The sequence below is a fragment of the Aethalodelphis obliquidens genome, unplaced genomic scaffold (genome assembly GCF_003676395.1).
Source record: "Aethalodelphis obliquidens isolate GAN/ISIS:26980383/991018 unplaced genomic scaffold, ASM367639v1 scaffold36, whole genome shotgun sequence".
Lineage (NCBI taxonomy): Eukaryota > Metazoa > Chordata > Mammalia > Artiodactyla > Delphinidae > Aethalodelphis > Aethalodelphis obliquidens.
The window spans coordinates 2680245-2698700 of record NW_020837980.1 but is presented as its reverse complement, the minus strand read 5'-3'; the positions used below and the strand labels follow the sequence as shown (position 1 = coordinate 2698700).

Sequence of the window (18456 nt, the reverse complement as noted above, 5' to 3'; positions counted from 1 at the left end):
GTTGGGAGACCCCAAGTGGTAAGGAACTAAGGGGGCCCTCCAGCCAGTAGTCTGGGCTCTCCATCCTACAGCCACAGGGAATGAATTCTGCCAACAACCCAAGTGAATTTGTGGTGAATTATTCCCAAGTCACCTCATGAGAATGCAACCCAGTTGACACCTGTTGCAGCCTTGTGAGACCCTGAGCAAAGGACCCAGCCACACTGCACCTAGATGGAAACTGAGATCAATTTCTCTTAAGCCACTACATTTTTGGTAATTTTATTAAACAGCAATAGATCATGTAGGTGCTGTCATCTTTCCACTACTTAGGTTAACTTAGTAGCTTCACAGTAACTAGATTAGGTGCTGGCAAAATCACTAGACTATCACCTAGACTATCCCAAAGCTAATTTAATTGTAGTATAAGAAGTTTGACCCACAGGATCTACCTTTCCCAGGTAATAAACTGTTTTTAAAACTTTGATATATGGGAGTTCCCTGGTGGCCTAGTGGTTAGGATTCCAGGCTTTCACTGCCGTGGCCCAGGTTCAATCCTTGGTTGGGGAACTGAGATCCCGAAAGCCGCACGGCACAGAAAAAAACCTTTGGTATGAATTATACCTCTTTGGATTCATCATAAATCTGCAAAGTAAACAATTCTGGTAAGTAACAGAAGTTTAGAGACTCACAAAAGTCAAGTGACTCAAATGGCTAATAAGGGGGTAGAGCCAGGAATCAGAGAACCCAGGTCTGACCCCAATCCCAAAAATCTACCTTTCTCTATAACCACCTTTTATAGTTTCTCTGAAGTCTCAATGATGCTTCCCACTATGTCCATAGACAATACTAATAAAACCATATTACAGACATTGAAACACTGGAGACCTTTTGTCCTTCACTGTTAAAATCATCTTATCCACTAGGTTAATTATTGTGCACATCAGTTAAAATGTCTTTTAGAAAAAGAAAATGTCTTTTACATTTGCAGCCAGTTAAGCCGACTGTGCTCTTTTCCCCGTGGGGGCCCGGTGCGCAACGGCTGCAAACAGCAGCCTCCTCAGTAGTGTATGCAGCCTGTTGCCTGTATGGGTTGCCCTAAGGGACCTTGGAGACAGCCCTTTCCAGCAGACATTAATGACTGACATGCTGTCCCCAGTCTAGGCTCCAGACAGGTATGCGTGGTGCCTTTGGAAAGCCCCAGGGCACAGTGGCCAGGGTCCACATTGGCCAGGTCATAATGTCCATCCACACCAAGCTGCAGAACAAGGAGCATGTGATTGAGGCCCTCCGCAGGGCCAAGTTCAAGTTCCCTGGCCGCCAGAAGATCCACATCTCCAAGAAGTGGGGATTCACTAAGTTTAATGCAGATGAATTTGAAAACACGGTGGCAGAAAAGCAGCTCATCCCAGATGGCTGTGGGGTCGAGTACATCCCTAATCGTGACCCCCTGGACAAATGGTGCGCCCTGCACTCGTGAGAGCCTTGGCGCTGCCCCCTCCCTACCCATGCCCACCAATAAACCCTACTTTCTTGTCCCTGTCAACAACAACAACAAAAAATGTCTTTTACAGTCAGTCTCCGACTTAATGATGGTTCAACTTAGGATTTTTGATTTAACAATCACGCAAAAGCGATATGCATTCAGTAGAAATCAGACTTCAACTGTGATCTTTTTCCCAGGCTAGCAATATGCAGTATATGACACTCTTGTGATGCAGCGGCAGGAGGGAGCCGCAGTGAGCCACAGACCCCAGTCAGCCACGCGATCAGGAGGGCAAACTACCAGTACATTTAGCCATTCTTGCTTTCACTTTCAGTACAGTATTCAATGAATTACATGAGATAGTCAACACTTTAATGAAAAATAGGTTTTGTGTTAGATGATCTTGCCAACTGTAAGCTAATGTAAATGTTCTGAGCATGTTTAAGGTAGACTAGGCTAAGCTATGATGTATTAAATGCATTTTTGACTTACAATATTTTCAACTTACTTTGGGTTTATTGGGACGTAACCCCATGGTAAGTGGAGGAGGATCTGTATTTTAAAGTCTGTATTTCTCAGTAAAGAGGACTTCTTTCCTTCATGGCTTGTTATAATACTAAGGGCTTACATTGAGTATCTGTGAGGGTCAAAAACATTAGTTACTCTTACTTAAGAACACCTTTCAGACAAAGCCACAAAACAGCTTCTTTTATTTTCTAGTAAGACTAAATTTATTCAATACCCTAGTAAAAGTTTTGATTATAAGTATCCAACAGTATAAAAAGTACAAAACAGATTTGTAGATTTCTAATATATTAATACAAAGTGCATGACTACATACAGTACATCCTACAGGCAAAGAGAGGTGGAAGGGGAAAAAGAAGACTGTGGTTGAGGTCTAGTAATAAATAAATAAATACAGAAGTAGAGATGATCCATATTATAGTATATTCTACCACCAATACTGCAGCCAAAATGTACAAAAAAAAAGAGAGAGAGAAAAAAACCATTTCAAAATAACTCAGGAGGAAGATGATAATGGCTGGGATTCTTGTAATACACCTCAAAGTCTGTGGGAGAGCTGACCCAACTCACTATGTAGTCTGTGCATATGGTGGCTTGTAGTTTTTTCCAGAGGAAGAAATATAAAACTTTAAGTTTAGATTAAGAACTATAAAACTATAGGGTACCCATAAAAATTGGCTCACTCCTTCTTGTTATTTATACTATCCAATCTTTAAAATCCAGTTTTAAAAATAAGCACTGAGTCATGTTATTACAAGGTAGGCAAAGGATCCTCCCGCATTATGAACAGTCTGAACTGGTGATATATTCTTCCTGAACTTTTAGAAAAGAGGCAATAGATAGTACTTTGGTTTGGGTTCAAGTAAAAGGCTTTTAATGAAGGTTTTACAATTGAAGAGCTCCACGTTTAGGATGTATCATCTAACACCTCAATGTTCAGAAAGCCTGACTAAAAGAAACCAAACCAAAACCAACCCACTCAGCATGAACACACACCTCTTTTCTTTTAGTAGAATTTTACTTTAATATAGAATGAAAAACAAAAAACAAAAACCCAAAACCCAAAACCCTAATAGGTTAAAACAAGTCAAACAACCATTCTACACAGATAAAACCTTCACAAAGGTCAACCGAAGTAATCCAGAGCTAAAACTGAATTGTGCAGATTTTCATTGAAGTCACCAGTCATGTAACATAAACAAATTATTTACACACTTGCAAGCCCTCTAAGAAATGTGCCCCAAGAAGCATTAACCTTTGTTTTTTTTCATGTGCCATCCTGAAGACTTGCACATTTTATTTTTCAGATCATTTAACATTTTAATAGAGTGCATTCTCTACCAAGGGGTAATGCTTTGGTACTATTCATATAGGATTGCCTATCCTAAAGATTTGACATTTCCCCAAGAGGAACTTTGATTCTGCTTTAGAAGTTTCATATAAATTAAAAACTTTATCAAATATCAATATGGAGGGAGGTGACACAGGATGCAACATATACAGTCAAGTTACCTCTGTATATTTAGAAATTACTCCTTCAAGATATTCGCACTAGAGAGCTTAGTCCGTCCCGCTTAATATTCAGTAGTACAGGTTTGAATCATCAGAACCTTGGCAACACCGTAATATTTCAAAGTTATTAACAACCACCTCTAGGGGCAAGTCTGTGTTTACTGAGTTATGACAAATTTATTATAACGAAGGAAAACAAGTGTAGCCAGCCATCTTAAAAAATGCCCCAACCACTGCTTCTCAATATAGAAAGACTAAAACTACATACGTTTATCATACAACAAATCCCATCTCTGTCCCCTGAAATTCCCCTAATTTCATTCATTAGAAGGGGATTTTTTTAAAAAAGCCTTAAAGAGCACTTTACAGCAGCATTCAGCTTTCCTATGAAATACTCAGCATCTTAAATATTATGTACACTTCTTTTTTTCCTTTTAGTAAGCTAGATACTGGCTTCAGACTTTGTGGAACTGGAGGGAAAATAACCCACTCAAAACTATTCTAGAAATCATCTTTTGGCAGAATAACAGGTATCCAAGTTAAAAATAGGAGGGTCATTTTGTTGGTGTTTTCCAAAATTTAACTCATTTTTTGTTCCCCTTCTACATCAACCTCAGTCACCACTCCTGAGTGGAGATGGGCAGAGGCTCTGGCCCCTGAGCCTCCGGCTTCTCAGCAGCTGCTTTCTTATTGCTGCAGCAAGGCTTGAATAGATGTGTGTCGATGAGGACTTCCCCAAAACGGCCTTTATAGATAATGCCACAGCATATTTTCTGTCTAAAAGAAAAAAATGGAGGGACAACAAAATATATTAAATAAGGCAGAAAAATAGGAATACAAAAAAAGGAAACATCTACTCATCATTATAACTAGTACAGCATGATCAAAGGTTTTACTTCCACAATCTCATCACATTCCTAATGAATGGGCTCCTAGAGTGACCCCAGTTTGCTAGGTAATGGGAATTACCCAGGCGCCTTAAATCCCACACTGGAATCTTATCAAATATTAAGAGGGAAGAAGGCAATCTGAGAGACAGCAGTCAGTTTCAGAGGCTGCTCCTGAAGTTATAAACGGTTTCCTCCAAAAATCACCAAATGTTAAAGAAAACAGCCACCATAAACAGGCTGATACAGCTGGTGGTTTTATTTTAATACTGAGCAGACAAAAAATATATACACATATTATCAAATATACATAAAGGCATACAAAAATGACAACACAACAAATCACCCATGGATCACACACTCTAAAAAAAACTATTATTTCCTATGAAGTCCCCCGTATGCCCCTCTCCAATCCCACTCCACCCAATCTCATTCTCTCCTCCTTAATTTCAGGTTTATCACTGTTTTTTCTTTATATACAACGTTTGCATCTCTAAACATATTGCTTGTTATCTCATATATATAATATATAAAATAAAATATATATATAGAAATGCGCATATATGGACTCACACTGTACGCTACAATTGTTTTGCTCAACAGTGACTGAGGTTCATACATATTGCTAGAGCTTTATTTCATTTTAACTTATGTACGGTATTCCACCATGTGAATATACCACAATTTACCCACTCTCCTTCTGATGGGACAATTTTTGCTATTACAAACATGCTGTACATACTGGTGCACAGGTCTGAAGGTGTTTTCCTAGGTTACGTTGCTGGGCTATAGGAATGGGAACGTGTTCAACTTTACTCGAAAATGCAAATTATTTATCAATGTGGTTCCCTTCTATTCCTATTTTGCTAAAGGTTTTATTTTAAACCTTGAAGCAAAGTTCAAATTTATCAAACATCTTCAATATACCACTAATACAATAAGCATTTTCTCCCTCCTTTAGGAAACTGTCAAATTATATTAGTTGGCTTTCTAATGCTTCAAACAATCTCACATCCCTAGAATAAATCTAATCTAGTTATGATATATTGTTTATAACATATCAAAGTTATGTTAGCCTCATAGAATGCTTGCAGCCTATGCCCTCTTTTATCCATAATCTGGAAAAGCCAGTGCAAGATTAGAATCATTTGTTTCTGGAATGTTTGGTAGAATTTGTCTATCTAGGCCTGGGATTTTTTGAGGGAAGACTTCTGACCACTGAATCCATTCCTTTATTATGAGACAATTCAGGTTTTCTACTTTTTCCTGAGACAGTTTTGGTGAAGTGTCTTTTTCTACTAATGTATCCACTTCACCTATATGTTCAAATTTGTCATGAAGCTGTTTCTAATATCCTATTGTCTTCTAAACTTCTGCTTTTTCTTAGCTGAATCTCCCTTTTCTTATCCAAGATGCTTATGGGTACCATCTCTTTTTCTTGACCTGCTTTATCTCTAGTAACTTTTTTGGTTATGTTTTTCAAGAACCAACTCTTAGCTTTACTGATACTATCCATTCATATTGATTTTCTACTCCATTTATTTCTACTCCTATCTTTAGGATTTCCTTACTTTTATTTTTTTTATATTGAGCTTCATTAATCTTTAAATTGGATACATGTAACTTCATTTATTTTAAATCTTTCTTTTGTAAGAAGCATTAAAGACAACTTTTCTTCTACCTCTTTAACTTCATGCCACATGTTTTGATTTGTGGTATTTTTCAGGTTTTTTTTTAGTTATAAGGATTTTCTAATTTATACTTTCTTCTTGAACCCATGGTTTCTTAATTTACAAATATATGGAGGTTTTCATCATTTTATTTTGCTAGATTGATTGATTGATTTATGGATGTGTTGGGTCTTCATTGCTGCACGCAGGCTTTCTCTAGTTGCAGCGAACAGGGGCTGCTCTTCGTTGCGGCACGCAGGCTTCTCATTGCGGTGGCTTCTCTTGTTGCGGAGCACGGGCTCTAGGCACACAGGCTTCAGTAGTTGTGGCTTGCGGGCTCAGTAGTTGTGGTGCACGGGCTAACTTGCTCCACAGCACATGGGATCTTCCTGGACCAGGGATCGAACCCATGTCCCCTGCATTGGCAGGCGGATTCTTAACCACTACGCCACCAGGGAAGTCCTGCTAGGTATATTTTAAAACTCTCCATCCTTCCCTTCTTCTCTGGAGGTTTTACATTCTTATTTTTATTCTTTTAGTGGTTATACAGTTAATTAATTGAACTCTAAAGTTATTCAATACATTTACTGTCAACAATACAAAGATATTAGGACATTTTAACTCCCATCACTTCTATTACTTTGACTTATATGTTACTGTTGTCATTTAATTCTTTTTTTAAAAATTCCCATCTATTATCATTTTAAGCCTTCAGTGTTTGTTTAAATTTACCTATAGGCAACAAATATTTATTTATCCTTCTCAGAATTTCAATCTTGGATCTCTTCTTTCTGCCTATAGAATTTTTGTTATTGAGTCAGTTTGGCAGCAAACTCTCAATTTTCTTTTTCTAGTCAAAAAGTCCTATGCCCTCATTTACAAAAGATATTTTTGCTACATATATATAATTTTAAGTTGAGAGCTATTATCTCTTGGGCCATTGAAGGTATTAATCTATTGTTTTATGGCTTCCGTTGTTCGTGCTGAGAATTCAGCTTGTAGGTTTGCTGTTCCTTTGAAAATAATGTCTTTATTCTCTCACTACTTAAAATCTGTTTTGCCTCCCATGTTCCATAGTTTCCCTATGATGTATCTATGGGTGAATCTTCTTCACCCATAAGATAATTGCTTATTACCTTGCTTTTAACTTGTTAGTCTCCCCAAATCTGTGAACTAGAAAATCCTTAACCACTTTCTCTTTAAATATTCTCTCTTTCTTAGTCTATTATCTCTTTTTTGACTTTGGGGTCCCTCATTCACTCAGCATTTGGCCTCTGATTATTCCTTATTAACTTGTCTACTTGTTGATGCCATTTTTAAAGACATAAAAATATATATATACTTCTAGCCCTTTTACTTTTTTTCAGTGGGAGAGTTGGTCAGAATGAATACCTAGTATACTCCATCATAGGAAATTTAGATTCCTTAACATGATTTCTACTTTAAATCAATTTTAATAGAAAAAACACACAAAATCCACACTCTCAGCTCCATTCTTGCCTAATCCACCTCCAAACACATACGCTACCAGCTGTGTGCCAAATGCCACTTAATTGCTAAGGAAGTGGGAAACCGTTGCCTATAATTAAGAAGGTTTGCTGGTTAGAGAGTTATTTTCTGTTGCTTTTACCTTTTCCAGTATGTGAGATCTAAAAAGGAAAACACTGGCGTTCTGTTAGAGCCAGAAGCCATCTCTGTATCTGAGCCATCATCTGACTGGTTACTATAACAAGGAGATTGAGCTGGAGAGGCACTTGAGGTGGTACTGTGAGCATCAGAATCTGAAATAAAGTGAAAACAAATTATAATTTCACTATATGCAGCTGCAACTAAGCCTCAGCATAAAACACAGTGAATGAGATAGTAAAAAGAAAAAATTTATTTTCTATGCACTACTGACATTTGAAGATATTTGTACTAAAGTGTATCTAAAAGAAAATGAGCTTCCAATAAGATGAAGAGCTGACATACTTTTCTCTATTCTCCTGCTAATAAGTACAACTAAAAATAGATACGGACACAACACATAAAACAAAACTAAACACTCTGAAAGTTGGCAACAGCTAGTGAGCTCAAGACTTAAGGAAGGAAGCGGGGGTGAGCTCCCTAGCTTTTATGGGTTTTCTTTTTGTCTCCTAAATCCCAGTCTTGCAGCTGAAGAAGCCAACAACTCAGAAATGTCAATGGGTGCAGATATAGACACACACACAGAGCCAACAGAAGCCTGCCCTCTCTAGCCAAAGGACCAGGAAAGGGGCAGCTTAGCAAGAGAGGAATCCTTTCGGAGACAATAACCACCACCCCCCTTTTTTTTTTTTTGCGGTACGCGGGCCTCTCACTGTTGTGGCCTCTCCTGTTGCGAAGCACAGGCTCCGGACACGCAGGCTCAGCGGCCATGGCTCACGGGCCCAGCCGCTCCGCGGCATGTGGGATCTTCCTGGACCGGGGCACGAACCCGTGTCCCCAGCATCGGCAGGCGGACTCTCAACCACTGCGCCACCAGGGAAGCCCAACAATAACCCCTTTACTCCAGCCAAACACCACAGAAAAAAAAAGGGTCCCCACCCCCACCCACTGGAGCAAAGGCCAAGTGGGGAGCCTAGGTTTCCATCCTCCCAAGACTGTTAGGAGGCCCCCCAACACCTCCACCAGGGTGATGTCAGTGGAAGCCCTCTGAAGAGTCGGGGCCTTCACTGTGGCCCACCGGGAACAGGAGCACCCTCACCACGTGGGAGCCTGAATTCCCAGCCCACCCCCACCCAGCCCCAGTCAGGAGCTCCTCCTCCCTCAGATACCAAAGGAGGCTGGAAAGGAGGTTAAAAGTCAGGGGGAACCTGACTTTCAACACCACTTGGCAGTAACAAGGTGGTGCCCCCCCACCATTTCCCCTTCTGGAAAAAAAAAAAGCCAGTTAAAACAGAAGTAATAAAACTCCAAGTCTTACAACACAATTTAAAAACGTCTAGGTTTCAATAAAAAATCGTTATCATATCCAGAACCAGGAAGATCTCAAACTGAATGAAAAGTCAAGCATCTATTAAACACCAAGATGACAGAGACGTTAGCATGATCTGACAAAGATTTTAAAGCAGCTATGACAAAAATGCTTCAATAAGCCATTATGAACAAGTTTGAAATAAATGAAAACACAGCCTCAGCAAGTAGGCCTCAGTTAAAAAAAGCAGCTATAAAGAACCAAGGAACTGAAATCCGAACTGAAAAAATACAATAAGTGAAATAAAAAGCTGAGTAGACAGGCTCAACAGCAGAATGGAGGGGAAAGGGGAAACAATCAGTGAACTGGAAGAAAGAACAACAGAAATCACCCAACCTGTACAATACAAAGAAAACAAATGAAAGAGCCTTAGAGACCTGTGGAACTACAACAGAAAACATACATTCATGTGACTGCAGTCCCGGAAGAATAGGAGAAAGAGGGCGGAGGTGAAAAACTACTCAAATATAACGGCTGAAAACGTGCCAAACTTGGCAAGAGACATAAACCTATAGATACAAGAAGCTGAGCAAACCCCAAACAGGATATACCCAAAGAAATCAATGCCAAGGCACATTATAATTAAACTTCTGAACACTAAAGAAAAAGAAAAAAGTCTTGAAAGCATCCAAAGAAAAATGATACCTTACCCATAAAGGGAAAACAATAGATCCTGACTTAATAAGGAGTAAAGGCAATTCATCAGATACAAGCTAAACATGATTTAGTGTTTTTGCCCTCAGAAGACTTCATATAAATTTACAAGCCAGAAAATAAATCTTTTGGTTGATAGTCACTGAGCTATAAAGCTATCATACTGCTATTCTCAGCAACAGCAACATCAGACAGGGGTTGAGCCTACCACACATCTTACCTTTGGCTAAAGACTCCCCACCCGCCCCCCAGGATAGGTGGATAGAATAATCCTCCAATTCATAGAACTAATCAAACATTTATTAAGTATCCACTAGACATCAAACCCTGTGTCATATCCTACATGGGAAGAAACAGACTAAAGAAAACTTTTTTGAATAGCGCTCACAAGCATTTTCTATTAACAAAAGTTTATATACAATAGCATAAAATTAAGTATCTAAAACAAAGAAGGCACCAATTGGTGTTTTTAATATGTTCATTTACTTCCAATATATGAATAGCTTAACTTCAGGAAAAAACAACCAAACAAAATTCTCAAGAGTAGCAGGCTTTACATAAAAAAGAATGAAATAATGCCATGTGCAACAAGATGGATGCAACTAGAGATTATCATACTAAGTGAAGTAAGTCAGAAAGAGAAAGACAAATACCATATGAAATCACTTATATGTGGAATCTAAAATATGACACAAATGAACCTATCTATGAAACAGAAACAGAATCACGGACATAGAGAATAGACTGGTTGTTGCCAAGGGGGATAGGGCTGAGGGAGAGAGGAAGTAGGAGGGTGGGGTTAGCATCTATAAGCTTTAACATATAGAATGGATAAACAACAAGGTCCTACTGTATAGCACAGAGGACTATATTCAATATCCTATGATAAACCATAATGGAAAAGAATATTAAAAAAAGAATGTAAAAAAATAAATTAAAAAAAAGGAGTAGCAGGCTTTAAAGGAATAAGTCTACAGGAATATTTAAAAGACTTCCCTGGGACTTCCCTTGTGGTCCAGTGAGTAAGACTCCGCGCTCCCAACACAAGGGGCCCAGGTTCGATCCCTGGTTGGGGAACTAGATCCTGCGTGCGTGCCACAACTAAGAAGTCCACATACCACAAATGAGAAGCCTGCATGCCACAAATAAGAGTCCGTGTGCTGCAACTAAGAAGTCGTCCACATGCCGCAACTATGAAGTCCGCATGCTGCAATTAAAGATCCCACACGTCGCAACTAAGATCCAGTGCAAACTAACTAAATAAATAAATAAACAGCACATACACTGCTAGGGTGTGTGTTTAGAAAAAAAAAAAAAAAGACTTCCCTAATAATTAACAGCAATAGCAGTCATCTCTATGCTGCTCTAGTGATAGTCATCACTATCCTAGGGAGTGTTTAATATCTATGAACCATTTGAAATTGCAGTTATTTGACCATGTCTACCTATAAAAATGGCAATTTTATATGGTTCAATCTAACACCTGGGACACTAGGATACAATTATATATAGAATCGCAGTTAGGGAAAAAAAACTCTCTTCTAGAATGTAAATCAGGAAATTCTTCAAAGAACTGAAATTTTTGAAGTCTTAAACATTAGGTAGGTAGGATTTGGAAAGGCACAAAAGACTAGTTAGATAGCTTGGGGTAGGTGGGGATGATGAGTAAAATTGGAAGCAGAATACACTATGCACACGAAGGGAACTGACCCTTTCCCTAAAATGGTACATCCAAAGACATGCTAGGGGTTCTCCATTTTATTCTACAGCAACCAGAATCATTGCAGGTTTTAGGAAGAAGAATGACAAAAAGAATGGCTAACATTTATATGGTTATTTATTTCGCTTTATTTTGTTTTACAAAACCCCTTTTACTTGATTATCCTCACTTCTCTGATTAGGAAATTGTGGTTAAATGTTAAGCAACACCAGGGTCACATATTTGTTCAAGAACTGTAACTCAAATCCAGATCTTCAAGCCCTAAGTCCAATGCCTTTCCAGTACACCACAAAGGAAAGAATGTCCCAGGAAGAGGAATACAGGGCAGGTACATGCAAGATGCATGGAAGCAAATATATAACCAGAGACAGGGAAACCATTTAGTGGGTGATGTATAAAAATTCAAATATCTCAAAACTGTTATGGTGCACACAGCTGCTAGCAATTCACAATGCACCTGGGAAAATCATGTTTCACTCTGAGTTTCCAAAATCCAGTTATTTTCAGCTTCCAACCCCTCCACAGCACAGCTTTATCACAAAAATCTGAAATTACACTGGACATATTCCCTTAGGTAAGGCAAAAGTTAGTCAGATGTCACTTTCCCTATAATTAAAGGGAGACGCTAAGAATATACAACGAATATCAATTTTTCTACCCCTCAAGTTATAGAAGAAAATTATTATTTTCTAAATGTTCACTAAAACATTTAAAGAGAATAAAGGGTAGAGTCAGTCTTTCTTCCCCCCCTTGGTGATAGCTGGTTAAGAAACAAACATGTATAATTAAAATATACACATATTTGATGTTGCCTAAATATTTTACTATAGATGTATTAAAATATTTTAGCCAAAGATTAAATATATTAACAGAATAACTATGGACTGGTAACACCAACTTACCTGAGAGCAGAGTTAGTAGCAGATCTGGAAAGACTCTGGAGTCCTGTGGCATGAGTTACACTATCCCAGAGAGCAGAATGATATTGTAGAAACAGCACAGGGCTTTGCAATTAGACAAACCCCAGGTCAAATTTATCTCTACCACTTACTAAGTGACCTCGGGTCAAGGTGAAATCATTACTTTGTACTTCCTATCCTAATCTCTAAAATAGAAATCATTGGGATAATTATGTATGTAAAGTGCTTGGTACATATACCAAAATGCTCAAGAGATGATAGTTCTCCTTCCTTCCTCTCATTCTATCTGATCAGTAACTTGTCTTTTTCCATTTTTCTAAAACAAGCACTGATTGATAAAACTTTGTCTAACAAGGTCCTACAGATTTTTTTTTTTTAGCTGCACTGCACGGGATGCGGCATCTTAGTTCCCCAACCAGGGATGGAACTCGTGCCCCCTGCGGTGGAACCTCAGAGTCCTAACCACTGGACCGCCAGGGAATTCCCCAGTTTTGTTTTTTTTTTTAATCCTGAAAATTCCAATACAGGTCCACCTACAATTCTGAAAATGTTCTCAAAACAAAAGTTTATTCCTAACCCTTTTGGTCACAAAATCTGGCCTGACCTGGACTATAATTAGGTAAGCAAACCTGACTAGCTTATTTACAGTTAGTTTATTCCACCTATATGAATATGCCTACATTTTTCCCACAGAAACACTAATGTGTTTGATTCAATAGTGCTGCCTCAGACCCCCCTGGGTGTAATAAATAACATAATAACATTATATGCAGTGGATTTCCTTTTCAAAATCTGAAATCTAGGGCTTCCCTAGTGGCGCAGTGGTTGAGAGTCCGCCTGCCGATGCAGGGGACACAGGCTCGTGCCCCAGTCTGGGAAGATCCCACATGCCGCGGAGCGGCTATGCCCGTGAGCCACGGCCGCTGAGCCTGAGCGTCCGGAGCCTGTGCTCCGCAACGGGAGAGGCCACAGCAGTGAGAGGCCCGCGTCCCGCAAAAAAAAAAAAAAAAAACCTCTGAAATCTAAATTCCTAAATACAGAAGTACCACAAAAGGTCCCCTACCCCCAATGACTTCCAATAAAAGTAGACGAGCTTAATATTAATTTATCATTCCCTTCCCATCCTCTCACCCCACACAACACACCAAGCCCCCTCAAACCTAAAGGTCTTGAGGCTGGCTTTTACTGCAATATCTGCGTTATGATTTCCAAAATTACACTCCAGAGAACCTGGGCTTTAGTCTCAGATTGTCCACTAATTATTTATATACCTTTCTACATATCTCCAGGCCTCAAACTCCTTAAGAATAAAAATCAAGTAAACAAACTTGAAAAGTTCATCCTCTAGAAAATTAAGATGTCAGTAAAGAGATCAGAATGCTCTGTGTTCTTAGCACAATCTGAAGAAGTGGCTGGTGAAAGTACTTTTAAGACACCAAAATCAAAGATAAAGTTCGAAGATTTCATAGAAATAAAATATCTCTCCCAAGTCAACATTGCCTCCCACTCTTTTTTTAAAAAGCAATACAAGAAAATATGGTCCATACATGCCATGTGCCACCCCAGACAAAAATAAAAACAACTATTCTTAAATCCTCATGTTTCAATATCAAACTTACTGTGACGTTTAAATTCCTTCTGCAGTTTACTGATCTGGTTGCTTTTTATCCTGTTTCCAGATAGAGTTTTCACTTTCTTTGGTTTCAGGGTAGTCTTTAGACTGGGTCCTGCCCTTGCATCTACCACCTGGAAGAAAATACTGAATATTTAATACCATTTTAAAAATGACACCTCTGTATTCCCTTGGTTCAGACGAATGCTTATTTAAAGGAGCCAAATTTGAATTTCCTACTCAGTGTTTGAGAGCTCATGTGCACTTTTAATTATCACATGGTATTAAAGAATAATTTATCTAGTGGTTTTTTTCCTTTGAAGTAAGTAATAGCAGGAGTCTGCTGGGCAAAAAATTTACATAGATTTTATATGTGGTGAAAATGACCCAAGTAGGTTAAGAAAAACCAAACCTAACAACAATTAACATTTCTATAGGATGATGTTCCGCAGTTTACAAAAAGTTTTCATATACTTTTGATTTTAACTTCACCACAAAGCAGTAAGCAGTAATTTGTTACTCCAGTTTTAGGGTAAAGAAAAACAAGAGATATTCAACTATGTATTTTGCCTTATTTCACTAAGCTAGTAAATGGGCAAGGGTGGGTGGGGAAGGGGCCCAGATGCAAATCAGGGTTTTCAGACCTATGCTTTATGCTCTTTTTACTACACACCCTTAATCCCTGAGGTCAGCCACGTGAGGGCAATGGCATGTTCTTCCACAGCCTAGCGTGGCCACTGGTCTAGCCCCATATGGTCTCATTTCTCATGCCTTCACTCACATTGGCTATTTGCAGATTTCTACCCTTATGTAAAAGGTTGACATCACCTTCAAAATCACAATTTGGATCTTCTCCAGGTAAGCTATTAATTAAAGAAAAACTCACATTTTTATAGGTTAACAGACCCACAGAAACCTATTATAATAATGAAACACTGTCACCAAAGGACAGTGTAAGGCTAGTGTAAGAAAAAAGGTAAAGAACAAATATTTTTTGCCCGCTTAAAAACAAACATTTTGTATAAATGTCATAAATCTTCTGAAAGCTAGCATACAGAAAAATTAAATAAGACCTAACGGTGTCGTTCTGGTTATTGAAAATATTTTCTAAAGAATTCTAGTGACGTTATAAAGTGAAATGCAAATAGAAAACACATTTACATTCCAGTTTGATCTCAACTAGATTTAATATAGATTAACAATAGCTTCTACGTGAGTGATTACTATGCATTATACTTTATGTACATCATCTCATTCAGTTCTTACAACAGTTCTGTGAGACAGCTATTATCTTTGCACTTTATAAATAAATGTCACTTGCCCAAAGTTCACAACTAGTAAGTGGTAAAGGCAGGCTTTAAATCCAGTTCTGATTATAAACCAATGTGCTCATTAGTACCAACATGAATTAGGACATACATAATCCTAGGAGATGAAAAAAAGGATCCATGTCTAATTAACTCTAGGAATTTCTGGGTTAAACCTAAAAATATGTGAAATGTACACTGTGGATCTCCAAAAATGGGTATATTTGATACAACCTTAGAGAAATGCCATACCAAGCTATTTTGCTCCCCAAAATGCCAAAATGTTAAGTGATTATATCTGAGCAGCAACTAGTGCTTTTCTTTATTCTTTTCAGACTTTTCTACCCTAGGAACATATTATTTCCTAAATTAGGGGGAAAAATTAATGTTACTTTAAATATAACAGAGGTATAATTGAGAAAGACGAAAGATGAACTCACATGATTCCAGTTTTTTTTTGATCCTGCTGGCAGTTTCTTCCATCTTTTCACAAGCAGGACACAGGCATTACAGATGTCTCCTGAACGAGTCTCATGTAACCTGATAAGAAAACAATCAAACCTTTATTAGTCTCCTTTACATTAAAGAACTCATGCAAGTACATTTCTTTTAGAAAAAACACTATTTATAGTTTATAGATGTCATTTCTAATTGTCTGGAGTGATCCAGTTCCATTGTTTCTGTAGAATATTTCAGAAATATAATTAACTTCTAGATCCAATGAATCAATTCCATGTGCTACAATTTGGTCATTTTAAAATAAAGAATGTTTTTTAAAACAATAGCAAAATTTAAGACCTAGAGAAGATCCTGGTCACCATGGTTTTAAACAATGCTGTCCAATTAATCTTTCTTGAAATGTGTAGATACTTCATAAGCAATAAAACACGACCCTTTAAGTAAAATAATGTGCCGTGATATTCTAGTTTCACAACAAACAAAACCAGAGAGGCACTGTAATTTTTTTTTTTAATGAATATATCTGCATGGGGGAAAGAAATCTATAGTTACCAAGCTATTTTTTAATTGTCTCTCTGAGGAATTTTTCATTTACTATACTTTTCCTGTATTATAAATACACAGAAAAATACTAATAACATTTATTATATATACAATTGGAAATAAAGACATTAGGAGAAAAATGTAATTTCAAAAGGCAAGGTTGGTTAGTGGAGACTCTTTGACAACCTTCAAAATTAAGTACAAAGTCTAGGATTAACAATAAATAATCCACAAAATGTTTTGATAAGAAAGAACAGTGGTGAAATTCATTTCTAACATGGGAAATGGCTCAACATTAAGTATTTTATTTCATCCAAGTATTTGTTGGAAAGTAATTTCCATTTTATTAAGCAGAGGTTTATTGTCAAAAGATAAATAAAGAACGAAATTATAAAATAAAAGCTAACATAGCCTGACAGGTTTCAGGGCAGTACATTAAGTCCTGCTAGTATCCTCAGCAGATTGGGTTAAAATATATTTCTATAATTTAGAAAAACAATACAAAGGACAGAAAACTAGTGGAGGACAATTACTGTAAGAGAGAATAAGGGTAATTTTTAAAAAAAAAATCTCTTTGTACATCCTGAAGTTAACAAAAGGGTTTGTTTGATTATAACTTCTAAAGGGCTTCACAATTAATTTGGTAGTTCCTCATAATCTAGAAAAAGGAAGGCTGTCAGTATTGTTTGATTTAAGAGCAAGTGCCTTGAAATAACCTAGATTAGAATATGAGTGATTTTAATTATTAGCACACTGTTCCAATCCCTTTGCTTAGAAATACTTCTGTATACTGTGATCTTTTTCACTCCAAAAATGGTACAAACATCACATGATCTTACCCAAAACAGCTCTGGAAGTCCTTTTCATAGCGTTTACTGTCAGTGAATCGAGAACTGGAGGATTTAGCTCTGCAAATACAGCAGCCCTCTATACTTCGGTACATCTTTGGCTTGTGAAAACCAAACATCTTTTCTTCTGGGCAATAGTCTGTAAAGCCAAGGGAATTGATGACACAGCTTTGTTGAGGGCTATAACAAGAAACCATTAAAAGCGAACTCTCTGCTCCACCCTACCCCCAGCAATGCGGTATTACATGACTGAGAGAGGAGGGCACTGGTGAAAACCTCTTGGACCCACCTCAATTCTAGGCACACGAGCATAGCAAGTGTCTAAAACACACAAAGTAGCTCAGGTATTTAACAAGGCTTCTACTACCTCCTTCTCCCCTCCTGGCAAACACTCATTCTAAAATTGCAGGAAGGGTACTTCCCTGGTGGTGCAGTGGTTAAGGGTCCACCTGCCAATGCGGGGGACACCGGTTCGATCCCTGGTAGGGGAGGATCCCACATGCTGCGGGGCAGCTGGGCCCGTGCGCCACAACTACTGAGGCTGCGCTCTAGAGCCCACAAGCCACAACTACCGAAGCCCACACCTCTGGAGCCCGTGCTCCACGGCGGGAGGGGTCACCGCAATGAGAAGCCCACACGCCACACGAGGAGTAGCCCCTACTCGCCGCAACTGGAGAAAGCCCGCACGCAGCAGACAAGACCCAACGCAGCCAAAAAAGGATAAATTAATTAATTAATTAATTTTAAAAAATAAATAAAATAAAATTGCAGGAAGGAGGCATTTTCTAAAATTCAAGATTTTAAGTAGAGAATACAACAAACTCTCCCCACTATCCTGTGAAGTAATGGAATCATACACAATGGAGGACACATCCTAAAATTTAAGCTAAGGCACCCCTTTTTATTTTGCATCTCTGCATTAATGTGATTCCCCCCTCTTGGAAAGTTTTGAGCATTTACTACAGGACCACTATTTGATACTAAGCACAAAAGTAGCTCAATATGCATCAACCTACACTACTTTGCCCTATGGGAAATCAGAGGGGATTTCTTCTGTGATAAATGGGAAGTTCTAAGGCAAGTTGTTCCTGAATTGAAACTACTGAAAGGAGGACGTAAAATACACAAAACTCCAGGGTTATAATTTAAGAATAATAATTTTATAAATCATTAAGATAAATTAAGAATGAGCTCATGTTGCCTGCCCAGTGGTCTGACCCTCACAGCTGTTACAGAGGTTTTTGAAGTTTTTCAATGAGGTGCTGTGCCTTAGAACAGTAATAGTGGGAGGCATATGTTCAAAAACGTAAACTGTGATTTCCATGATCAAAAAAATCTC

General features: G+C 38.2%; 2 protein-coding genes and 1 non-coding gene across 4 annotated transcripts in view; 2 read left to right on the top strand and 1 right to left on the bottom strand.

The window, feature by feature from the left end:
- Window positions 1-964: 964 nt before the first annotated feature.
- Window positions 965-1099, top strand: LOC113632452 (small nucleolar RNA SNORA70). Its single transcript, XR_003437820.1, has one exon. It is a non-coding gene; the product is annotated as a small nucleolar RNA SNORA70 (small nucleolar RNA).
- A 39-nt stretch (window positions 1100-1138) lies between these two features.
- Window positions 1139-1525, top strand: LOC113632314 (60S ribosomal protein L10-like). The gene has a single exon (XM_027129303.1). It carries the CDS (start codon window positions 1157-1159, stop codon window positions 1457-1459), a length of 303 nt encoding a protein of 100 aa, XP_026985104.1. The 5' UTR covers window positions 1139-1156; the 3' UTR covers window positions 1460-1525.
- A 620-nt stretch (window positions 1526-2145) lies between these two features.
- The window catches only part of SINHCAF (SIN3-HDAC complex associated factor), a 29695-nt gene continuing 13384 nt past the window's right edge, over window positions 2146-18456 (bottom strand). Inside the window, exons 2-6 of one of the 2 annotated variants that reach the window (XM_027129301.1) lie at window positions 17109-17256; window positions 15708-15807; window positions 13968-14094; window positions 7690-7840; window positions 2146-4279 (exon numbers count right to left, since the gene is read on the bottom strand). In XM_027129301.1, the coding sequence (XP_026985102.1) occupies window positions 4120-4279; window positions 7690-7840; window positions 13968-14094; window positions 15708-15807; window positions 17109-17256 (686 nt within the window). In that variant the 3' untranslated portion in view covers window positions 2146-4119. The remainder of the gene's footprint in view (window positions 4280-7689; window positions 7841-13967; window positions 14095-15707; window positions 15808-17108; window positions 17257-18456) is intronic. The other variant, XM_027129302.1, reaches the window with a different exon arrangement.

Excerpts from the sequence above, each read along its gene's own strand:
- LOC113632314 (XM_027129303.1), top strand. The coding sequence starts at position 1,157 with ATGCGTGGTGCCTTTGGAAAGCCCCAGGGCACAGTGGCCAGGGTCCAC.